The sequence below is a fragment of the Grampus griseus genome (genome assembly GCF_964374135.1).
Source record: "Grampus griseus genome assembly, chromosome: 2".
NCBI classification, from domain to species: Eukaryota; Metazoa; Chordata; class Mammalia; order Artiodactyla; family Delphinidae; genus Grampus; species Grampus griseus.
Window position 1 is genome coordinate 21024034 of NC_139018.1, and position 21408 is coordinate 21045441.

Below are 21408 nucleotides of genomic sequence, written 5' to 3' on the forward strand. Positions count from 1 at the left end.
TTTAATCAATTGCTTTCAGTCTCCTTATTCAAAAATCCAAGGTTTTTTTGATGTTAGCTTGCCATTACTTATCTCCAAACTAGCAGTGTTATACTTTTGTTTCTTATCTGAAAGTTGTCTTTTTCACCATATAGCCATATTCAGTGCTTCATATTAAGATTAAAGGAGTTAATATTAATTGAGTCCCTGCTATATGCCTGGCACTAACTACTTTTAAAATGGTATAAAATTAAATAGTAAAAATCAGAACTCTACTTTCAGCATTGAAATCATGAAGGAGTTAGGTCACTCCCTTAAGCAGAAAACAGGTATAAAATGGATTGAAATTATTCAAAATAATCACTTCAAGAACTGAAAATGACCAAAGGCAGGCAACAAGTTGAGAGGTGTTTATTCATGAAAAATGGCTGTTTCATTGGTTAAGAAGGGTGAATTTGTGGTCTTTCCACGCTAGATTGTTCCCATCTCCAACTCAGAGGATGAAAACTACAGCCTCACTTGCCAGAGGTAGAAATTTGGTTCAAAGCCAAAGCACAGCAACTAGAAACCAAAAAAGAGTTTGGGACCAAGATAATCATAGAAAAGCTGAGATAAGCTCTACACATATCCCTGGGTGACTTCTAAACTATGCATGCAAGCCTTGGAGAAACATGAAACTTTGTTGCATCTTAAATGTATTCCTCAATCCACAGCTCAGGAGTGCAGAGGATAAAAGATAAAAAAGCTTTTGGTGTCTGAGAATAGCCTCTGTCTAAATCATTGGCTGACTGCTGAACTACACAGGCACAAAGTAGACCCCTAGGGACAAAGGCTAAAAAAAAGTGAGCAGAGACAGCAGTGGATACACACCACAGAAGTGAAGGATTTTACATTTGGAGATCAGGAAATTTAACTGACTAGTAAAACAAACAAATAAAAACAGCAACTGTCAGAAGAACAAAATAGAATTGAGTCACTACAATGTATTATCTGGTGTCTAGCTTTCAACCAAAAATTACTAGATAAGCAGATAAATTAATAACTGTAACTCATAATCAGGAAAAAAAGTCACATATGTTGGATAAAATAGACAAATACTTCAAAGCAATCACTATAAATATGTCCCCAAAATTAAAAAAAAACATATGTCCAAGGAATTAAAGGAAATGTGCTAATAATAAGCAGTAAATAGGGATCTCAAGAGAAATTAAAAGAATATAAAAGAACCAAGTAGGAATTCTAAAGCTGAAAAATGCAATAACTAAAAGTAAAAGTTCACTAGATGAATTTAATAGCAGCACTGAGATGATAGAAAAAAAATTATTTGTGAACTTGAAAATATACCAGAAGAAATTATTCAATTTGAAGAGTGGAAAAGGATTAAAGGAAAAAGAAGTCATCTAAAATAGAAGTTAAATCTTTCAGAAGATCACTAAAACTGAGAAATCTTTGGCTAGAATAAATATTTATCTAGCTAAATCTTTAGCTAGAAGAAGAAGAAATGAATGAACTACACATTACCAATATTAAGAATGAAAAAGAGGATATCAATACAAAGACTTCAGATAGTAAAAAGATAAGGGAATATTATAAACACTCCATGCCAAAAATCCTTTCACTTTATGTGAAATAAGGTCCTTTAAATACAAAATTACAAATATTAACTCAAGAAAAATAGAAAAAATGAGGACTACTATATCAATTAAATAAATAAAATTGGTTATTTAAAACCTTCTCCCTGAAAATAAAGGTCCAGATAGTTTCACTGGTAAATTCTATTATTTAAGGGAGAAATTATGCCAATCCTGACCAAATTTCTACAAAAATAAGGAAGAAATCTTTGTGAATTTGTGTTATGAGGCTAATATTACACTGACAACCAAGCCAGGCAAAAGCATCATATGAAAACTACAGACTGATATCTTTCATAAACATAGATGTAAATATCCTTAACAAAATATTAGCAAATAAAATCCATCAATATATGAAAAAGATAATGCATTATGATCTAAAAGGTTGATCCCAGGAATGCAAGTTCATTTCAAATTAAAAATCAATCAATGTAATCTATCACATCAAAAGATACTTTTCTATGAATTACTTTCTCCCCTGACACATACTTCATTTCATTTTCGGTCTTCTATGTAATTCTGCTTATTCTTATTTTATATATGAGGAATCAGAGATCAAAAAGCGTTCAATAACTGGCCAAACTTTACATATCATATAAAGGAAACAAGAATTTTAGCTCAGGTCTGCCTTATCTTAAATTATTCTTTCTACTGTGGACTCTATCTTCCACTGATGACCTGCAATAATACGAAAAATCTACATGGACAGATAAGAGGGCCTTGAGAGTTTTTTTTTAATAAATTGCTTGTGTTCCCTCCAGTAGTACCTTTGCCAACATCCTTTATATTCTGGGTAATAAACACTTAATCCAAAGCAGTATGTTCCATGCTGTTGGACCCATAATAACTGCTCTACTTCCCTTGCATAGCACCAGATGCCCAGACTCCAGTCTCAGTAATAGTTTTGTAACCTATGAATATGAAACATTAGATACATAAAAGTTCCCCCTGTTCCATTTGGTTAAAAAAAGACTGTCACCCTATCTGTGGTCCAAGGAAAAATGAACATACAAATGGCTTGAGTCCTGCTTCAGAGGATGCTTTCTTTTTTCCACAAATAAAATCATCAAGGCAGCTCCAGTGAGCTTGTACATGTAATTAAAACCCATAACTTGAGAAAATAAAATGTCCTTTTATATATAAATACCCGTGAATACTCTTGCACTGAATCTATAAGATCTTTTGAAGTATTAAATAGAAGTATCATGAACAACAACAAGAAAAATTCACAACATGAGAGCATTTGGGACATGGGAGTAAACCTTGTGGGAAATCCAGATTAAAGATATTCTTTAGAAATGCTTTCAAAAGCACTTTTTTAAAAAAAATACCAATACCAAAATGTATGAAATTCTTTAATATTTAAAAAAGTTATTAACACCAAGCCTTCAGATTTAGACATCCACACTCTAAACAACATCACTCCTTTCTCTAGAACACATTTCAAGTCTTGTTCTCACTTTCCCAGATTCTACATGGACTTTCAAACTCTCTTCTGTAAATATCATTATGTAGTTAATATCTAGAAATATAGAAGAATACAACTATCATGTCTGTCTGTTTATAAGAACAGGCCCATCTATTTATATAATATCATAACACACACATATATGTGCATATATATATATATACACACACATACATATATACAGGCAATTTCATTATTTTCTTTATTGGTATTTTCTGTTGTTCAATATTTCTGTTCCTGGGTTTCTATACTGGCATTCTAGGACTTTTTCCTTCCTCCTTATTGAATAGCTTATGGTTATGCCTAGAAAAGATGCCCGTATAGAGATCTAAGAGTGATGAAGGTGAGCATATTGGAATGAGATGTAAAGGAAGACTTTCTATAGGTTATTATGTCTCGAATCTGAGAATTAATGTCTAAATTGTGGCTGGAAATATAGTTGGATTCTTAAGAACCATGAATTGCTGGTTAAAAATATGAGTTCTCTGGGCTTCCCTGGTGGCGCAGTGGTTGAGAGTCCACCGGCCGATGCAGGGGACATGGGTCGTGCCCTGGTCCGGGAAGATCCCACATGCCGCGAAGCGGCTGGGCCCGTGAGCCATGGCCGCTGAGCCTGCGCGTACGGAGCCTGTGCTCCGCAATGGGAGAGCCCACAACAGTGAGAGGTCCGCGTACCGCAAAAAAAAAAAAAAAAAAAGAGTTATCTGCCTCCATCAATGAGTGGATTCCAAGAGGAACCTACATTTTTAACAAGTATTCCTAATGATTTGGATATATATATAGCATGATACTCTTTGGCACCAAACTATAATTTGGAGAAGGGTTCAGATTTTTATAGAGGTTAGACTTTCCTTAGGTGTTTTTAGAGGGACTATAATTGCTGGCCATGAGGCAGTGACTCAACAAAAGATATGGTCTTGTGGAAGGTAACTGTCAGGATATACGAACTTCTAGAAATAAATCTCAGAGGGACAGTTTAGTATTATTTAGTCTATAAATTACCAAAGGAGGTACAACTATTGGAATTCTGCTTTCATATCCAAGCAAGGCTTCCCTAGGGAAAAAAAACTACCCTCACGTGCTTACACACATTCCCCTCAACTAATAATGATACTCTGCAGGCAATCCACCCTCCGAAAACGTCTCCAAAAGCCCAATACATTCACACAATTATTTTAAAGCCCAGCTCAAGAATTACCTGTTAAAGTCTTCTTTAAACATAGTAGAGTGGTTAATTCCTGTATTGTGATGTCTTAAATTGAAAATTATAGGAGTCCAAACTCAAATGGTTCAGACAATGAAGGTAGGAAAGGTGCCAAGCAAATCAAAGTAAGAGGCAGAGAGTAAAAGAAAAAGTATTATCTGGCTTCCTTGACTTTATATTTTCTATGGCCAAACAGAAAAAGGAAGATAATTTCTGAGGAAAATTGACCATACTTTTTATTTACAATACATTCACAGAAATGTGGAATTGAACATTTGCATTTATTTACACCAGCTTCTATCATTCCTTCCTTTAGTCATCATCATCTCTCTGGTATTACTCTCATCTCACAGCAATGATTCCCCCTCCATTCATTTTTGCTAGCTAATGTTAATGTGTGGCTTGAGATACTAAGCAGGTTCTCTGTATACTGCATGGCTCCAAATCTGTTGTGAATAAAGAGAGGATGGAAGTGCATGGGCCAAATGTGTGGGTCAAATTGGCTCATCTCAAGAGTGCAATGGTTTCCCATTCAGTTAGTGGTCACATTGAGTCTAGCAGTTACCAGATCCTCAGGTGCCATATCACATTAATGCAAAAAGCATCCATCTGGTCTGAACCATGTTGTCATATTTCATATAAGCCATTCCTTTCTATTTTGCAAATATTCCAATAAAGGTGTCAGACTCAGTTATGGAAATCAAGTATAAGCATATATCATCAATGCAAATATAAAATCAAATCAGTGTTAGGTCTTCAATACGTTAAACCTCTGTCGAGTCTAATTACAGCTCCTTCAAACATCCTTTCATTGGAGAACCCTCGGTGTTGCTAGAAAGGTAGCAGGGATCTTGCTGCAGACATTGCAATTCCCAAGGACGAAGAGCTGATATTTTTGTCAGTGTTGTATGTAATGGTAGCATCTGCTTCTTAAGCAAATCCATTCGGTTATTTAAGACCTTCTTTAATAATTAGACCCATTTAATCATTCAAAACTATTACAGCTATGCATTTTAATATGAGCTAAGCAGAATAATAGAAATGACTACCCAAGTGACTACTACTTTGGTTCTACTGGTCTGCCCTTCAAATATATCAAAGCCAAGGACTAAAATTTAGTTTAATTACTTTTGAAAGACTTCTTGGTGCTACAATCTCATCCTTGATCACTGGGAGTCTTAAACTTCCTCTAGTCATTTTGACTAATTCCAATCTTGGCACAAGTGATGTTTAATTTTCTCTCGTTCGTTCTTTTTTTAACCAATTTACTGGTTTAGCGCAGGTTCTCTTATTGGTGATGAGTTGATGCTGGAAACTTCTGGCTTACAAAAGCCAATTGTTTAAAATTTAGGATTTATTCAGCCAGTTTTAAAACCAGAGGTAGCTGAAATTGGCTAAGGTGAGAGTATTTACACCACAGAAATTGGCAAGCACTGCAAATCAGAATTCTTTTTTTCCAGAGAACTGGTTTACCAGCACATTCATAACTGTAATAGAGAAATGTGATGCCAGCCACATCATGTTACCTTCTTTTTTTTTTTTTTTTTTTCAGTACGCAGGCCTCTCACTGTTGTGGCCTCTTCTGTTGCGGAGCACAGGCTCCAGACGCACAGGCTCAGCAGCCTTGGCTCACGGACCTAGCTGTTCCGCAGCATGTGGGATCCTCCCAGACCGGGGCACAAACCTGTGTCCCCTGCATCGGCAGGCAGACTCTCAACCACTGCACCACCAGGGAAGCCCATGTTATCTTCTAATCTTTAGGAAGCTTCCCATTGGCAGTTTCTACTGACAGAAGTTTCTGTAGGCTCTTCTTTAAGACCTGGATGACAAATTCTGTTTTATATGATGTTATCTCCTCCTCTCCAAAGTTTCAGATATTTGTACCACCACAGTGGTACCTCAAGTACAATCAATATTTAAACAGCACGACAACCTATGTGATGGTCTAGTATGAAAAAATGTCTGGAGTGTATGACTGTAAATAACTAGATGAACCGAATTCTCTTTTGCTACACCATAAGAAGAGTATTGCATTAGTAGGAGGAAAAGAATGTGACTGAAACTGAGCCAAACAGACAAATGGAGAACAAAGTGACATCATGATGGATCACATCTTAAGAGAGCAAAAAAAGAAAAAAGTTTTATTTCTATAAAGAGACACTAAAATCTGCTTCTCAGCTTCCTTGAATTCAGAACCAATTTCTAACACATGATATCACAAGACCTGCTGTCATCTCTGAGACTCCCTTCTCCATTAATGCCATCTGTATCCCTACTATCAACCCTCAGGACTTTAGTTCACTTTCATGAGTATTTCTTCCTTGCAACTGAAAGGCCTAATTAACAAAAAAAACAGACTATCCATAATCTATAAACTATACTGGGTGTACATTACAAATTACCCAATAAGGGTAATAGATTACAGACCTTTTCTTCTAAAATTCCAGAAGCTGGGCACTGATTCTGTAGCCTTCCCAACTCTACCACCAGTGGTTGGGTATCCTGCCTGTTAACCCAATTCCTTGGGTAACCCAGAACTACATCTTTCAATGATATACATCTCTAACATGCAGTCTGAAATATCCTATGCCAATTGGCTTTTCCCCATGACACCCACTGATCATTTGCTCCATGCCTGAATTTTAAGATTCTTTAGAAATCCTAAAACATCTTTAACATCCAGGCATGTACTTCATAAGGTTCAGGAAATTATTTGCAAAATGTTACATAAATGCTGAATGCAAACATTTTTAAGGAAAAATTTTCCATAACTTTCAAAAGGTTCTCAGAAGGATTCATGACCCTGTAAAAAGTTTATGAGTGACTGCCATATATTCTATATTGTTTTCAGACTTTGTTTTCATTAGGGTAAAGCTAACACCTTTAACAAATAGTGTCAGCCAATAGGAGATTATTTATTGTTCATGTAAAAATATGGGGCAAGTAAATAGGTGGCCAGAAAAGTCTTTTTTAATGACATCATCCAAAGATACAAACGGATGGAAGCTTTGCCATCTTCAGGATATGTCTTCCAAAGTTTTCCCGTAAGTTATCTCTATTCCAATCAGTCATAATGAGAATAAGGAGGAGTTCATATGAAAGATTATAAACCAAGACTGTTAGTGGTGCATATTATTTCCATACCACAGTCTAGAACGCAGTCATATGCCATGTGGGTTTTGAGGGACACCTAATTCCTAACCTAGCTTAAGTAAGTCTATTTGTGCTTTACCTTAACTTTTAAATTTTTTTAAAAAAATATTTTATTTATTTTTGTCTGCTATGGGCCTTTGCTGCTGTACACGGGCTTTCTCCAGTTGCGGCATGTGGTGGCTACTCTTCGTTGGTGTGCGCAGGCTTCTCATTGTAGTGTCTTCTCTTGTTGTGGAGCACAGGCTCTAGGTACGCAGTCTTCAGTGGTTGTGGCACACAGGCTCAGTAGTTATGGCTCGCGGGCTCTAGAACACAGGCTCAGTAGTTGTGGCGCATGGGCTTAGTTGCTCCATGGCACGCGGGATCTTCCTGGACCAGGGCTTGAACCCGTGTCCCCTGCACTGGCAGGTGGATTCTTAACTACTGCGCCACCATGGAAGCCCTCCCTTAACTTTTACATTTTGATGATTTACCTAGTTTAATATCTTCTAAATGGAATCAATTCACTGTATCCTCTACAATAAAAGATCTCTTGACCTTGGATAATGTTTCCTTGTTCAGACTGTCAAATTATGTTGACATGCTTCAATTCCGAATCTAGTCACTCCTCAATCTCCCCTCACAGTCACATGAGACTCCTGTAAAAGATGTATTAGCACCTCATTTGGGGTAACTAGTTCTACTTAACTCAAACTCTGGTTAATATTCATTTTAGGCCTGCAAAACAATATTTACAGCCTTACTAAATTTGAATTGTAGATATTCCTAAATAAGGTATTAATGATTAGGTAATTATGAAGACAAGACATGCCTCATCTTCACACATGACTCACTGGTATTTCATATAGAGAACAATAATGCATTCTCACCCTTCTTACCCTACTCAAGAAAGTATGCAACAACTCTTTCACCCAAACAACATCCATATTCATTAGCTGCTCAGAGTGTGAGCACATATGATAAGACTTGAAGGCAATCTCACCACAGAAGTCAGAAAACGGAATTAAAGAGAAAAAAACTAATGAGTATGGGGTTCAAAAAAAGTTTCTCTTTAATGTGCATCAAGCAGTTTTGTGTAATGCAAGTAACTGCAGGAATCTGCTATTTAGTAGTGATGGGTCATGCACAAACTGGGCTTCTCCTGATCCCCTGATGGGCTAGCAGCATGTGCTCGGTACCAGTCATCTGCCAACATGTGAAGGATGCTAACAGATTTCCCTATAATGAGCTCAGTGGACGGGAGTGCTAGTTAAAGGAGAAGGTCAAAGATTCATGTTTGTTTAGTTTCATCCAGCATGTCCCTGTCTTCCTTGGATGTGCAGAAGTTAGCTTTATCTTGCTTGCTACTGTTTTATGCTAAATTAGCCAACCTGTCAAATGGGATCAAGGTAAAAAGGTTGCAGCAGCTAAAAAATTACAAAAAGTAGATAGAACAATATACAGAAAACTGTATCATCTACATACATTAGCACAAGTCCTCATTTTTCAGTCTTTAATGAAGTTAGGATGAGCCTTAAAGATATAGTACTCTGAGAAAGTGAACATTATATTAAAAATAAAATATTCCCCAAAGGCATAACTCTAGTGTCCAGCCTAAAAGCACATCATGCCCTTAAGTGCATCATTATTTTTCACCAGTAAATAAATGTGAGGTGAGCTCACGAACACGTCCAAAGTGGCAACATTTTTGTTGAACTGAAAGATAGTTCAGCCAAGATTCAAAAATGAAAAGACACAATAGTAAAAATCTGAATGAATATATCATGTCAGGTTCAGTTCTGTTAAGGCTTCGTCTAACACATTCTTATTCCAATTATTAATGACCTACCTCAAATAACCTTTCTCAGCAGCCCTGCCCCCATCACTGCATGTACCAAAAAAAAAAAAGAAAAACTTTCTAAAAATGTCACTGCAGAGTTCCCCTCTCCTGATATTCCTCCATTTTGCTCCTATATTATATATGGCTTCTCCTATAACAGAGTCTCAGCAGACACAGACTAGTACTCAAATGACACAAGAGACCTAACAATACATTTGCAAAGATGTGGGAAAGGTTAATGAAACCAGAAATAGATGATGAGGATGCAAAGATTAGTCACAGTGAGGCATCACTAGCACCCAAAGGCACAGAATAGCAAGGAGGGCAGAGAACTTTACTGTAACATTGAGAGCTTGCGATGGAAAGGGGTCGTCCTACAAGAACTGTAGTTATGGAGGAAACACGCATCACCAGAAAGCACAGTCCAGATATGGAGGGAGTAGAAAAGAAAAGCCCTGACTTTTCTCTTCCCACTTTCCAATCTTCTACTGGTGACTCACTTTGGCCAAGCCCAACTATGAGGCAGAAGGCAAGATGACTCAGAGCCCAGGGGGAACCTCTGAGTGAGGAAGTAGGGCAGGCAGGGAAGGGAGTGGGTGAATTTAGGGAGGAGAGTAGCAAACGGAATAACCACATGGCAGATCTTCTTTGTGGGATTCCCTGAGATCAAACTGTGTTTTCTTTTCATTGGATGTTCAGTATTTAGCAGCATCTAGTGCACAGTATTTGCTCAACAACCACTGAACAAATAACCAGCTGAGCTTGACATGATAAAGATTTTTATGTCAATGCCAATTATGGTACTCCACTATACCACTGTGACCCAGGCTAACTTGTTCAACTTCTAGGTCCATCTGTCAGAAAAGATGGACCACTCATGAGACCTTGAGCCTTAGGCTCATGCCATCTTACAGCCTAGCCCTGAGCTGATCTACATTCTCTTCAAGGCAGCTCCCTGATTTTTAATGTTAAAGTATCCAACAGCTCTTACAAACAAGGCCAGGCTACCTTCATATAATTCTCAGCATTCTGTATGATGCCTGCAATAGAGAGAATAGAATATCTGTGATTCATCATCATTCACTGAAAACTATTCTCTAAACAACAACTGATATTGCTTACACAATATAGAATCAATCATCACTTCCCTCACCCTAAAAAAGGAATCCTTACTGTACAGTTACTCCATAACTATGTCATAGGTAAGGTGACACAAAACCCTCTTTCATCTCTTCCCTCTTTCTTCAATGGTGTCATGATTCTTGTAATTGAATCAATTGTCTTTTGGAGGCTGAACCACATACTGGTTCAATTTTTCAAATTGTGAGCCATTAGCAGATAGTGAAATCAATTGGGTTGACCATGACTAGCATTCTTTAACGAGAAAGTATAGGATAGGACAAAAATGAATAGAACAAAAGAGACAAAACAGAATGTACTGCAGATAATAATGTAGCCGTGGTCATTATGAACTATGTGTTTGTGTGTATACATGTATTTTGTATGATAAAAAGATGTTCGAAAGCCAGTGTACTACATGAATGTTCTTTTTAAAAGTATCAATAACACAAAAGGGTCATTTCTGACGCATCCTTCTAAAATGGAAGGCTCAATAACATATCTTGTTTGTATCCTCTTTTTAGATATTCACATTCAGTATATACATAATTCTTTGATTAATAAGAATGAAAAGGAGCTCTTCCTTATAATTAACCTAAACCTTCCTGCTGCAGATGAACACTGTTCTTATGGTACCACCATCAGTGTATAAGGATTTTCCATATAATTCCCTTTTATGTTGAAGACAGTTTTTAAGTCTTCAGTTTTGTGGCCTTATTCTCTTTAAACGTTAGGATAAGTTTTGTTTCCTACCTCAGTTTTGTGTTCTGCTTTCTTCTCCCTCAACTACATTCCTGCTAAGCAAGATAGAAAGAAATAGAAATAATTTCTCATAGACTAGGGAAGAGGACTTTGTCACAAAGAGGAGGCTAACCTTCCTGCCCAAAGTCCATCTTTCCTTCTCTAGAAGATTGTGATCTCAAGATCACTGGTTGCAACCACTGGTAATGTAGAGATTTATATGTAGAAATTTATATGCTAAAAAAAAATAAAAGCATTAAAATTTATATTTGTGTTTCTATATAAATGGGCAATATACTCAGTTTTCTAAACTATGAAGTTGAATATCATAATACCTCACAGTTAATTAATTAATATAAATTGCTTAGTATCATATCTAGCTCAGAATAGGTACTAACAAATAAATGGTATCAACCATTGACAGAATCCTCGGTACATTTAGATTTGAAATACCTTCCGTACTAATACCTGGGGTCTAACTCATTTTAAGTCATTATCTTCACATTAAATCAGAGGCATAGATTTGATAATCATCTTGTAAAAATTATCTCTCTGATCATAACTTCTACTCTTCCTTAAGCCAAGGATTCACCCTGGGGTCCATGAATTTGGGGGCTATGAGAATGTACCTCTCTGATCTGCAGCCACAGGGAGTATAATGGACTTATAGCCCCAGCTGCTACCCTGTGACATCCATTATTTTCTCACTGAAGATAAATTAGAGTGATCGATCAAGATGGCACAATAGGAAGACTTGGACCTCACCTCCCCCCACAAACACACGAAAAATACATCTACCTGTGGACATTTTTCACTGAAAATGAATTGGCAACTGGCAGAAGGACTCCTGTACAACCAAGACTGTAAGAAATATCCACACAGAATCAGGTAGGGAAGGAAGAGAAGCAAGCAGGTCAGAACCTGTGCCCCTAGGAGGGGACTCAGAGGAAAAAGGAGATAACACAGGTGGAGATCTGCCCTGGGGAGTGAACGGTTCAGGCCACATATTGGGTGCCCTAGTTCTGGGTTCTGACAAAGGGAAGAGGAGCCCCCTTGGCTGGTTGGAGGGCCAGTGGGACCAACAGGAAAACTGAAAAGCCTTGACTTCACGTGTGAGGCGCACACATGCACTGGCTTCCTCCCAAAGCAGGGCATAGAGGGCAGCTTGAAAGCAGCTTGAGAGTCTGCCTGGTTTCCCACTACTGTCTCAGTGCATGCCCCAGCCTGAGCCGGGTGAACATTCCAGCCCTGCTTACAGCACACTGCAGCTCCACAGTGGAGCTAGGGCTGCCACAAGCAAGGAAAATGCTTGGCTGTGAAATAAACAGGCAGCCAAGACCCAAAGTGGTGTCTGAGTGGGATGGGGACAGCCACTTCTGGCACTTACACAGGCAGCACATTGGAAATGGTCCCAATCTCTGTCAGCAACCGGACCACCCCAGCCCATACCCCAATACACACTGAGAGCCTGCACAGGCCCTGTCTGCCCAGCAGCTTGACTCAACATCAGGGTGGGGGTGGCAGAAACGGAGGGGAGTGATAGCTATGAGGGACAAAGGATACTCCGGCCCAAAGCTGAGTTTAAGTAGGACAGGGGCAGCCATTACTGGTGCTGACACAGACAGCTCATCAGAAGCAGCCCAGACCTCTGTCTGGGGCTAGCCTGCCACAGCCCATGCCCCATCACAAGCAGATAGCCTGCACGGACCCCTCTTGTTCCAGCACTATTCCCCTCTGGCGCAAGGGTGTTGATGCAGAGAGAGGGGAGAACACACACTTAAAAGGAACAGAGCCAGCTCAGACCCAATCCTCTGGCCTTATGCTCCAGGAACTGGAGATACTACACCATCTCCAATAGGGTGGCAAGAGCCACTGAGCAGAGGGGAAACCCTGCCTTACACTTGGCTCCAGCCCTAGCCCCTCCATCTCCAGCCCCACCTTCTACCAAGGTGGTAGCGGACAGCACACCCTGGGGAAAGAAGGGACTTGTGTTCACATCAAATCCAGCTCTCCTGCCAAAGTGACTGAGTACACAAACACTGTATAGGGATGCTCCCACATAAGGAGAAACCTTCAGGATGACAACACGTAACTGTTTCACCTAAATTTAAAGAGACAGAGAAATTAAGTAAAATGAGAAGACAGAGGAACTGGACTCAACTGAAAGAGCAAGAGAAAACCACTGGAAAAAAATAAAATGTAACAGAAATAGACAATTTACCAGATAAATAATTTGAAGCAAAAGTAATAACAACTCTAAATGAATTAGGAAAAAGAATAGATGAACAAAGTGAGAATTTTAATAAGAAACTAGTTAACATTTTTTTATAAGTCAGAACTGAAGAATACAATAATTGAAATGAAAGACACACTAAAAAGAATGAATAGTAGAATAAGTGATACAGAAGAACGCATAAATGATCTGGAAGACAGAATAATGGAAATTACCCAAAGAGAACAGCAAAAAGGAAAACAAATATAAAAATATGAGAACAGTTTAAGAGACCTCTCAGGTAACATTAAGCATACCAACATTTGCATGATAGGTGTCCCAGAAGGAGAACAGAAGGAGAAAATGGTCAAAAATGTATTTGATGAAATAATGGCTGAAAATGTCCCAAACCTAAAGAAAGAAAGAAATAACCTAAGTACAGGAAGCACAGAAGGGAGTGGCATAATATATTCAAAGAGTTGAAAGGAGAAAATATGCAAACTAGGATACTCTACCCAATACAATTTTAGAATTGCAAAATGTGTTAGGTTGCCTTTTCATTTTGTTGATACTTTACTTTGCTGTACAGAAGATTTTTAGTTTGGTGTAGCCCCTGTAACAGTATCATTAGCTATATCCACCAATATAGTATCATTATCTATAACCACCACACTGTACATTAGGTCCCCAGAACCACCACACTGTACATTAGGTCCCCAGAACTATAGTATCATTAGCTATAACCACCACACTGTACATTAGGTCCCCAGAACTTGTTTATCTGGAAGTTTGTACCCTTTGACCAATATTGATGATTTATATTTTAAATCATCTTCTTAGAGTCTTTGATCTTCCCTTTTGAATAAAACAGGTAATTTTTCCTCTCTTCTCATCCACTCTACTTAAGCAGAGTTTGGGCTCTTGTGATTGTAAACCCAACCAATATCTAGCTCCTTTAGATTCTGTGATCAAAGTCCTGAGATTCCATGTTAATCTCTTTTATCTACAAACAGACGCTTGTCATTTTGTCTCCAATTGCTGTGAGAACTTTACTATAGGTGGTATTACACTTTCCATCAGGCCTGGTTTGGGGCTCCCATCTCCCAGATTTAATCACACTACTACAGTTGGGTTAACCTGACACAATTGTTTCTTTCTTTAAAATGCATTCTGTCTCATTTCCTAGGGAAAGTGCCTTTTAGTTTCCAACTATGCTTCTAACCTTGATGTAAGGCCTTGACTCCTGGTAAATGGTTAAAAAGCTATTTCAATCCCTTAGGTCAAATGAATATACGCATATAGTTTCTGGAGGTGTTCTTCCTGCAAGTTAGTCTCCACCAACCCCTAGCTCTAAAATATACAGTGTGTAGAGAAAACAAATAGAAATCATCTTTCAGTTCAAGAAAGTAGCCTCAACAACAAGTACAAAACTCTCATTTTGATAGCTATGTTAAGCCCACTTACTTCTCCCACCTGGCCCCCACACTGTGATATGACAGGGGAAAAGCAGTTTTATAGATCCATGGTTATAAGTTTATTTTCTTAAAATAAATACAACAGAGTAGTGAGTTATTACCAGCAAATGCCCGAAGGATGAGAAGATCAGTAGAGAAAAAAAGTGACACGCTTATTATTCACCATGATGAACCCAAATGTGAAAACAACAGTAAATCCAGTTTCTACCTTTGCTGAAGGAAAAGGACTCCCAGAAGTAACAACTACCAAATGATCATGCTCCAGAAAGGCTGATGACTTAGGTTTACTTTCCTATTAGGATGTAACACAAATGTTTAGGAAAGACTGATTTACTGCCTTTGTGATGAAAGATTGATTTATTTCCTGCCCCACTAAAACATTAAGTGGGGCAGCAAACATAAGATAGCTAACATTACTTCACACACTGCAGTTACTCATATAGTATTAGATTATCTTTCCTTATTTTTTCCCTCTCTTCTGTCTACTCTTTCTGAAATAAATTCAAGGTCATAAACCCCATAAGGGTAGGGACCTTGTCTGACTTAGTTCATCGATGTGTCTCCAATGCAAAGGTTCATACATTTATTAGTTAAGGAAATTGGACCAGTCATCTTTATTGAGTGTCTGCTCTTTGGCCTTGTGCTAAGCCTGGATGTGGTGACAACCATAACAAATTCTTGATTATAAAGAGTATACAACATAGTGGTAGAAATAGAGATATACAAGTGTAGCAAGGCAATATAACTATCGTAATAGAGGGAAAGTATAGTACCCAAAAAAACTGAGATTTTGCTGTTGACATAAGAAGATATTGAATCCAGAAATCCCTATGAAATATGAAAAAATTTCACTTGAACTTAAAGACCAGTATAAAACATTAACTGCTTTGTTATTCTTGTTGAACATCTGTGTATGAGGGACAAAAAGAGAGGTAAAAATCATTCTGATTATCGTGTTTTCTTATCTGAGAGTAGAAGTATTTTTTGAACATCAGTCCAAAGAATATCAAGGCCAAAAAACTAAAATGAGAAGAGTCACAGAAAAGAGCAAGACAGGGACAAAAAGGGATGCAGAGAAACTGAGTAGCTCAGTGTGAAATGCTGGCTTAAGTGGACAAGAGCAGGGATCTTCATGCTTTAAGTGCTCATTACCAGATGACAAGGGATATTGGCTTGTCTTGGATCAATAAATGAAATAAAAATCATTGAATAAGTGATGTTAAAAAGGATCATAATGATATTTCACACCAAATTTCAGCTTTTGCAAAAAAAGAAAAAAATTGGAGAGGACATTGTGCCTTGTATCAGTCTTCAATAACCTGCATATATTAGTCTCTCAATAAATGGTTGTTACATGAATGAATACAAGTAGATGAAACATGATAAAAGAGACAATTAATGTGAGGTTACAGCTTTCCCACCTAAACTGAAGGATGATAACACAGAGTCATAAGATAAACATGGATGTTGAAAAAATACAGGCCTTAGTTTGAAACTTGAATTCACCTTTTATTACAAGTGTAACCTTGGAAAATTTCTTTCAAGCTTTTGAGACTGTTTTCTTTCTTTTTTTTTTTTTTTTTTTTGCGGTACTCGGGCCTCTCACTGTTGTGGCCTCTCCCATTGCGGAGCACAGGCTCCGTACGCGCAGGCTCAGCGGCCATGGCTCACGGGCCCAGCCGCTCCACGGCATGTGGGATCTTCCCGGACCAGGGCATGAACCCGTGTCCCCTGCATCGGCAGGCAGACTCTCAACCACTGTGCCACCAGGGAAGCCCCGACTCAGTTTTCTTATCTGCAAAATATGGATGGTAGAGTAACTAACTCATCGGATTAAGTGAAATAATATATAAAGCCTTTGTAAGTGTTTTACACATATTCATTAACTAAATATTGAATATTTTTTCATGCTATAATTTTTCAATTTATTTTAGCTGCCTCAAAACCTCCAATTAGGAAATAAAAGTTTGAAGGAACAAGTAAGAAAGTGAGAGCACCTGGAATATGATTTGGAAATAATCTAAAATGAGATGAAAAGACTTTTTCATATAGTAATGAAGAGTACGGGGCAGGAATTAAAGGTAACATGCTCCCCTGCAATTTTTTTTTCATAGATTTATTTATTTTTATTTATTTATTTTTGGCTATGTTGGGTCTTTGTTGCTCCGCGCGGCCTTTCTCTAGTTGCGGCGAGCGGGGGTTACTCTTCGTTGCAGTGCATGGGCTTCTCATTGCGGTGGTTTCTCTTGTTGCGGAGCACAGGCTCTAGGCACGCGAGCTCCAGTAGTTGTGGCTTGCGGGCTCTAGAGTGCAGGCTCAGTAGTTGTGGTGCACGGGCTTAGTTGCTCCACGGCATGTGGGATCTTCCCAGACCAGGGCTTGAACCTGTGTCCCCTGCATTGGCAGGCAGATTCTTTTTATTTTTTTAACAATGGAAGACACTTTATTTAATTTATTCTTTTAAAATCATCTCTCAACATTTCAACTCTTGGTAGAAATCAAATGCAAAACATCTGCTTTTTAAAATTAGCGTGTATTTATCTCAGTCACAGCAACCTCATACAATAAGATACACAACGAGGAGGAGCATGGTCACAGCATCTCCTATTCCAGTCCACGAACACAGTATTTCCGTGATGATACACACACTGGCCTTTCTCTTCCAGGACAAGTTAGTTATTCCTACTTTTGTCTGCTGTGTACGTTACGTGGCATCACGGTTGGTTAAAAGAGTTAGTGTAGTGCTAGAGCAGTCTGGAAATGGAAAACTAGAAAACTCAGGACTGGGACAGGCACGGCCACTTCTGAAACATGAAAAGGAAGAACATCAGAGATGAATGCCCCAGAATGGGTGGGTCTTAGTAATAAAGTTGGTTGAAATTCAGCTTTATATACACATTGAATATCTACACGTGATCTACTAGATATATAGAAAAAGAGCCATAGAAGATTTTGAAAACCTTAAAATCACGCAACTGAGTTGGAAGAACATCAGCAAATTCACAGTGGCCTCAGGATTCCGCCAGATTTAAATTTGCTCAAGAGCTGAATACCTCCTTCTATCAGAAAACCCACTGCATGTAAATTCCTACAACGTTCTGTACATCACAAACACTATGGCTAAAATATACCGTTAGTTCACAAGGAAGCAGTTTTATTTTCAAATTCTTGCCCCACTCCTGCTCTGCACCCCAAAAGGAAATCCGGGGTCAGCAATTCACATGAGGAGTTTAAGAGGCCTTTGGGTTTAGAAGCACTGAGGCTCGGCTAAGAATCTCAGGACACATCTGTCTGATGGGCGCATGCCGGCTCCTGCCCACTTTTAGCGCAAAAAGGTCACAAATGTTGTAGAGGAATCCTGGGAAACAGGTGAAGGAAGAGAAGAGGACTGAGATAGAGGAGTGGTGGGAATCCCAAACGATTTTCCTTCTGAATTGAGACTCAAGAAGTTTGGAGTGCAAGGTTCACACTCAGCAAGCGGCAAAGACCAGGCCGGAGATCCACAGGGTGAGGTTCCTGAATTGTCACTAGGTTGTCACAGTCTGCAGGCGCACAGACCTCTCGGCCCGGACTAACCCCCTAAGTGCACACTGGAGGTAGGTGTTAGAAATGTATTGTAGGGAAGACATTGGCCCTCCACCAACTCAGGGGACATAGTCTCTGTTCCTCCTCTGCCCCTGCAATCTCCACTCTACCCTTGGGCTGTGGCGAGTGGAGGATACAAGGTGGAAGGGCATGAGCCCCTCCCCTGGAAGACTAAAGAACCCGGGGCATTTTTATAAATAGCTACATCGTTAATGTTTAAACCACTTTGAAACATACAGCAAGTTGAATATTTATTTAAAAATAAATCTCAAAAATATCTATTTACAGTAAAGTAAGAGAGGAATGTGAAAACAACAGAAAGGGGGGAAAAGTCAGTGCCAGTGTGGAAGGTCCACTCTTCAGAGCGCTAGAGCCAACTTCACAAACCCCAAGGCTGAACTGAGCTGTGGAGGCAACAGGATGACATTAAGCGAATCCTGGACTCGGTCACCTTCGATACGTGGAGAGGCAGTGAAGTTGGGTGGGGGACTGCTGCCGGGGATCCTCGTGTTTGGGAAAGTGTGGTGGAGAGATGAGCCAGTGGATGAGGCCCAGTGTGGCAGGAGGGCTCATTTCACAAGCCAACAGGTCTCTAGCTCACCACATCAGGTGGGCGTTTGGAGGGGACCTGGAGGGCCCTTCCCAGTCCAAGTTGGCTTTGCCGTGGGAGCAGTCGGCATGGCAAGAGTCCCAGAGATAGAAATCCTCTTTGAGAGACAAAAACAAAAGAACGGAACAGGGAGTGATTAGCAAAAATGAATCTGAATGCAAGTGCCACAGTCTCTCTTGCCAGGTGGCAAAGCAGCCATCAGCTGACATATCTGAGTCGATACGGGAACTCCCACGAGGGGCAGCCAGCCACACGATTCCCCTCCCCCACAACCACGTGGTCAAGTGCAGGCCTGTGCTTCTGAGATCAACGTGTTAACGTTTCTTCCCCATGAAACCAGAAAGGTCAGTGGTGTAGCCCTTGTAGCAGGGAGGTGCAAGGTCGAGTCTATCTGTACACGAGATGGGAGAACTGGGCAGACTTGTAGTTCAGCTGGTTGTTGGGCATGAACTTGTGCAGCTCGCTCTTTTTGCAGCAGGGGTCATAATGGTAGGTGCTGAGGCAGGCATCGCAGAAGGCTTTTGAACACTGCGTGCAGATGTTGGCGGCTCCCGGGCGGTCACAGAAGCCACAGCGGGAGGCAGCTGCAGGGGAGGGCTTGGATTTCGAGTGGAGGTGCAGTGGCTGGTCGAGGCCCTGCGTCTGGCCTGCATACTTCTCCCGCAGACATGACCCATAGGCCAGGCTGTCGTGGGCGGAGGCCTTGCTGGGGAAGCCGCCGGGCTTGGAGGCCGGGGAGCAGGTGAGCAGGCTGTCGCAGCGCTGGCAGAGGGAGGAGCTGCAGGACAGACCGCAGTTTTGGCACTTGGAGAGGGCGGACTCTTTGGCGGGGGGCAAGCGCTTGTGGTAGATGGGGTGGGTGTCATTTCTGACCAGCCAGACATCTGGCCGCAGGGCATCCTGCCTCCGGTACGTGGCCCTGGGCTCCGAGTCTGTGTACAGATCCACATCCTCCTGAGCAGAGAAGTACGTGCCACACAGCAAGCCAAGGCCATTGTTGGGGGAGGGGGATGGCAGGTCATCCGGGCTGCCGTGGGGGGAGCTGGACATGGTCAGGAGTGAGAGGAACGGGCGGATGATCTTGTCCTTGAGGTCATCCCCCAAGTCTGCTGCCACAGGCTCCTTCCGCAAGCTCAACGAGGTCTTCAGGGGCAGCTTCCGGCTCTCCCAGTAATTGTCATAGGTGTCCAACGACCTTGAGGGCTTAGTCACGTGGGGCTTGTAGTAGTCCTTGGCTGCCCGTTCGCTGGCCAACTTCTGGAGCACTAAGCGGGCCATGGAGGTTGTCAGGTGCTCCCGGCCCTTGGCCCGCCGCCAAGGGCATCTGAGCAGCCTCGCACGTCCTCCACGCTGCTCTTGCGCTCGCTCACCACGTCCAGCTCAGAGTAGCCTTTGTCCTTGACTTGGGAGTGGATTTCCAGCATCTGTTCACACTCCACCTTGGCCAGAAAGAGTTCAAAGGTGACCCTCTTCACTTGGAGGGTCTCTACCAGCTCCTTGAGCTTGTACGCAGTCCCCAACTTGAGCACGTAGCCCATGTAATTCAGGATGGCTCGCATGTCCTCTTCCAGTAATGTGGACTTGACGTAATAAACAAAGGGGCCCGTGTAGGTCTTGATGCTTCTGAATTCCTTCTTCCATGGGTAGAGGAAAAGGTTGACACCCACTGTTTCGAGCACACTGAAGGCACAGTGCAGAGCCCGCAGACTGGAGGAGCTCAGTGAGCGCAGAGAGCTCTCCACCACCTCATAGAACTGGATCAGCCGGAATCGATAAAAGGGATCCACCTTGTGCAGGCTGAGCAGGGTCGAGGCTGCCACCCGCAGGGACTCATCACTGCCAGGCTGCTGCTTGCTGGGGGTGGTGTCCACTTTACCTTCATGAAACTGCATGTACTTCCAAAATAAGTCATCCTTATATTTTGCATCCATTGAACTGGGCTTCCCCATCCAATCCAATCCAAGGACGGGGCTACCTTATTTCCTCCATGGCTTCTGAGATAGAGGCAGGGACATTGCTAAAAGCATTGATATGTCGCCTGCCTGGACCAGCAGAGTGCTCCCGGCACTGCCACCGAGGACGCCCCGGCCAAGGGGAGCAAGAAGGAGCCACAGCCGCCACCGAAACCAGGCCCGGCTGGGCTCTCGCAGCTCTGGCCGGCTGCAGGGAACAGAGACCAGTAGCCCGGGGCCGCGGCGACCCGGAAACACTCAACCAGGAAGTGATGTTTCTCGGAGGCGGGTCCAAAGGGAGGCCCAGCCGCGGCTACGCCCTGGGCTGGCCTCTGGCGGCGGAGAAAGAAGCGGAAGGCAGAAGAGTGAGCAGAGAGGCCGTGGAGTCCCGCTTTGGGGCCTAAAGGCCCACTCGCAGGCAGATTCTCAACCACTGTGCCACCAGGGAAGCCCTGCTTCC

The 21408-nt window shown here is 41.0% G+C and overlaps 1 protein-coding gene across 1 annotated transcript; it reads right to left on the reverse strand.

Annotated features, from left to right (window-relative positions):
- Positions 1 to 19383: 19383 nt before the first annotated feature.
- LOC309818803 (spermatogenesis-associated protein 2-like) lies at positions 19384 to 20945 on the reverse strand (the record flags this gene model as incomplete). The annotated part of the gene is given in 2 exon segments (XM_082648752.1): positions 19384 to 20312; positions 20315 to 20945. Coding segments are annotated over 2 exon segments (1560 nt in total).
- Between the last annotated feature and the right edge of the window lie 463 nt (positions 20946 to 21408).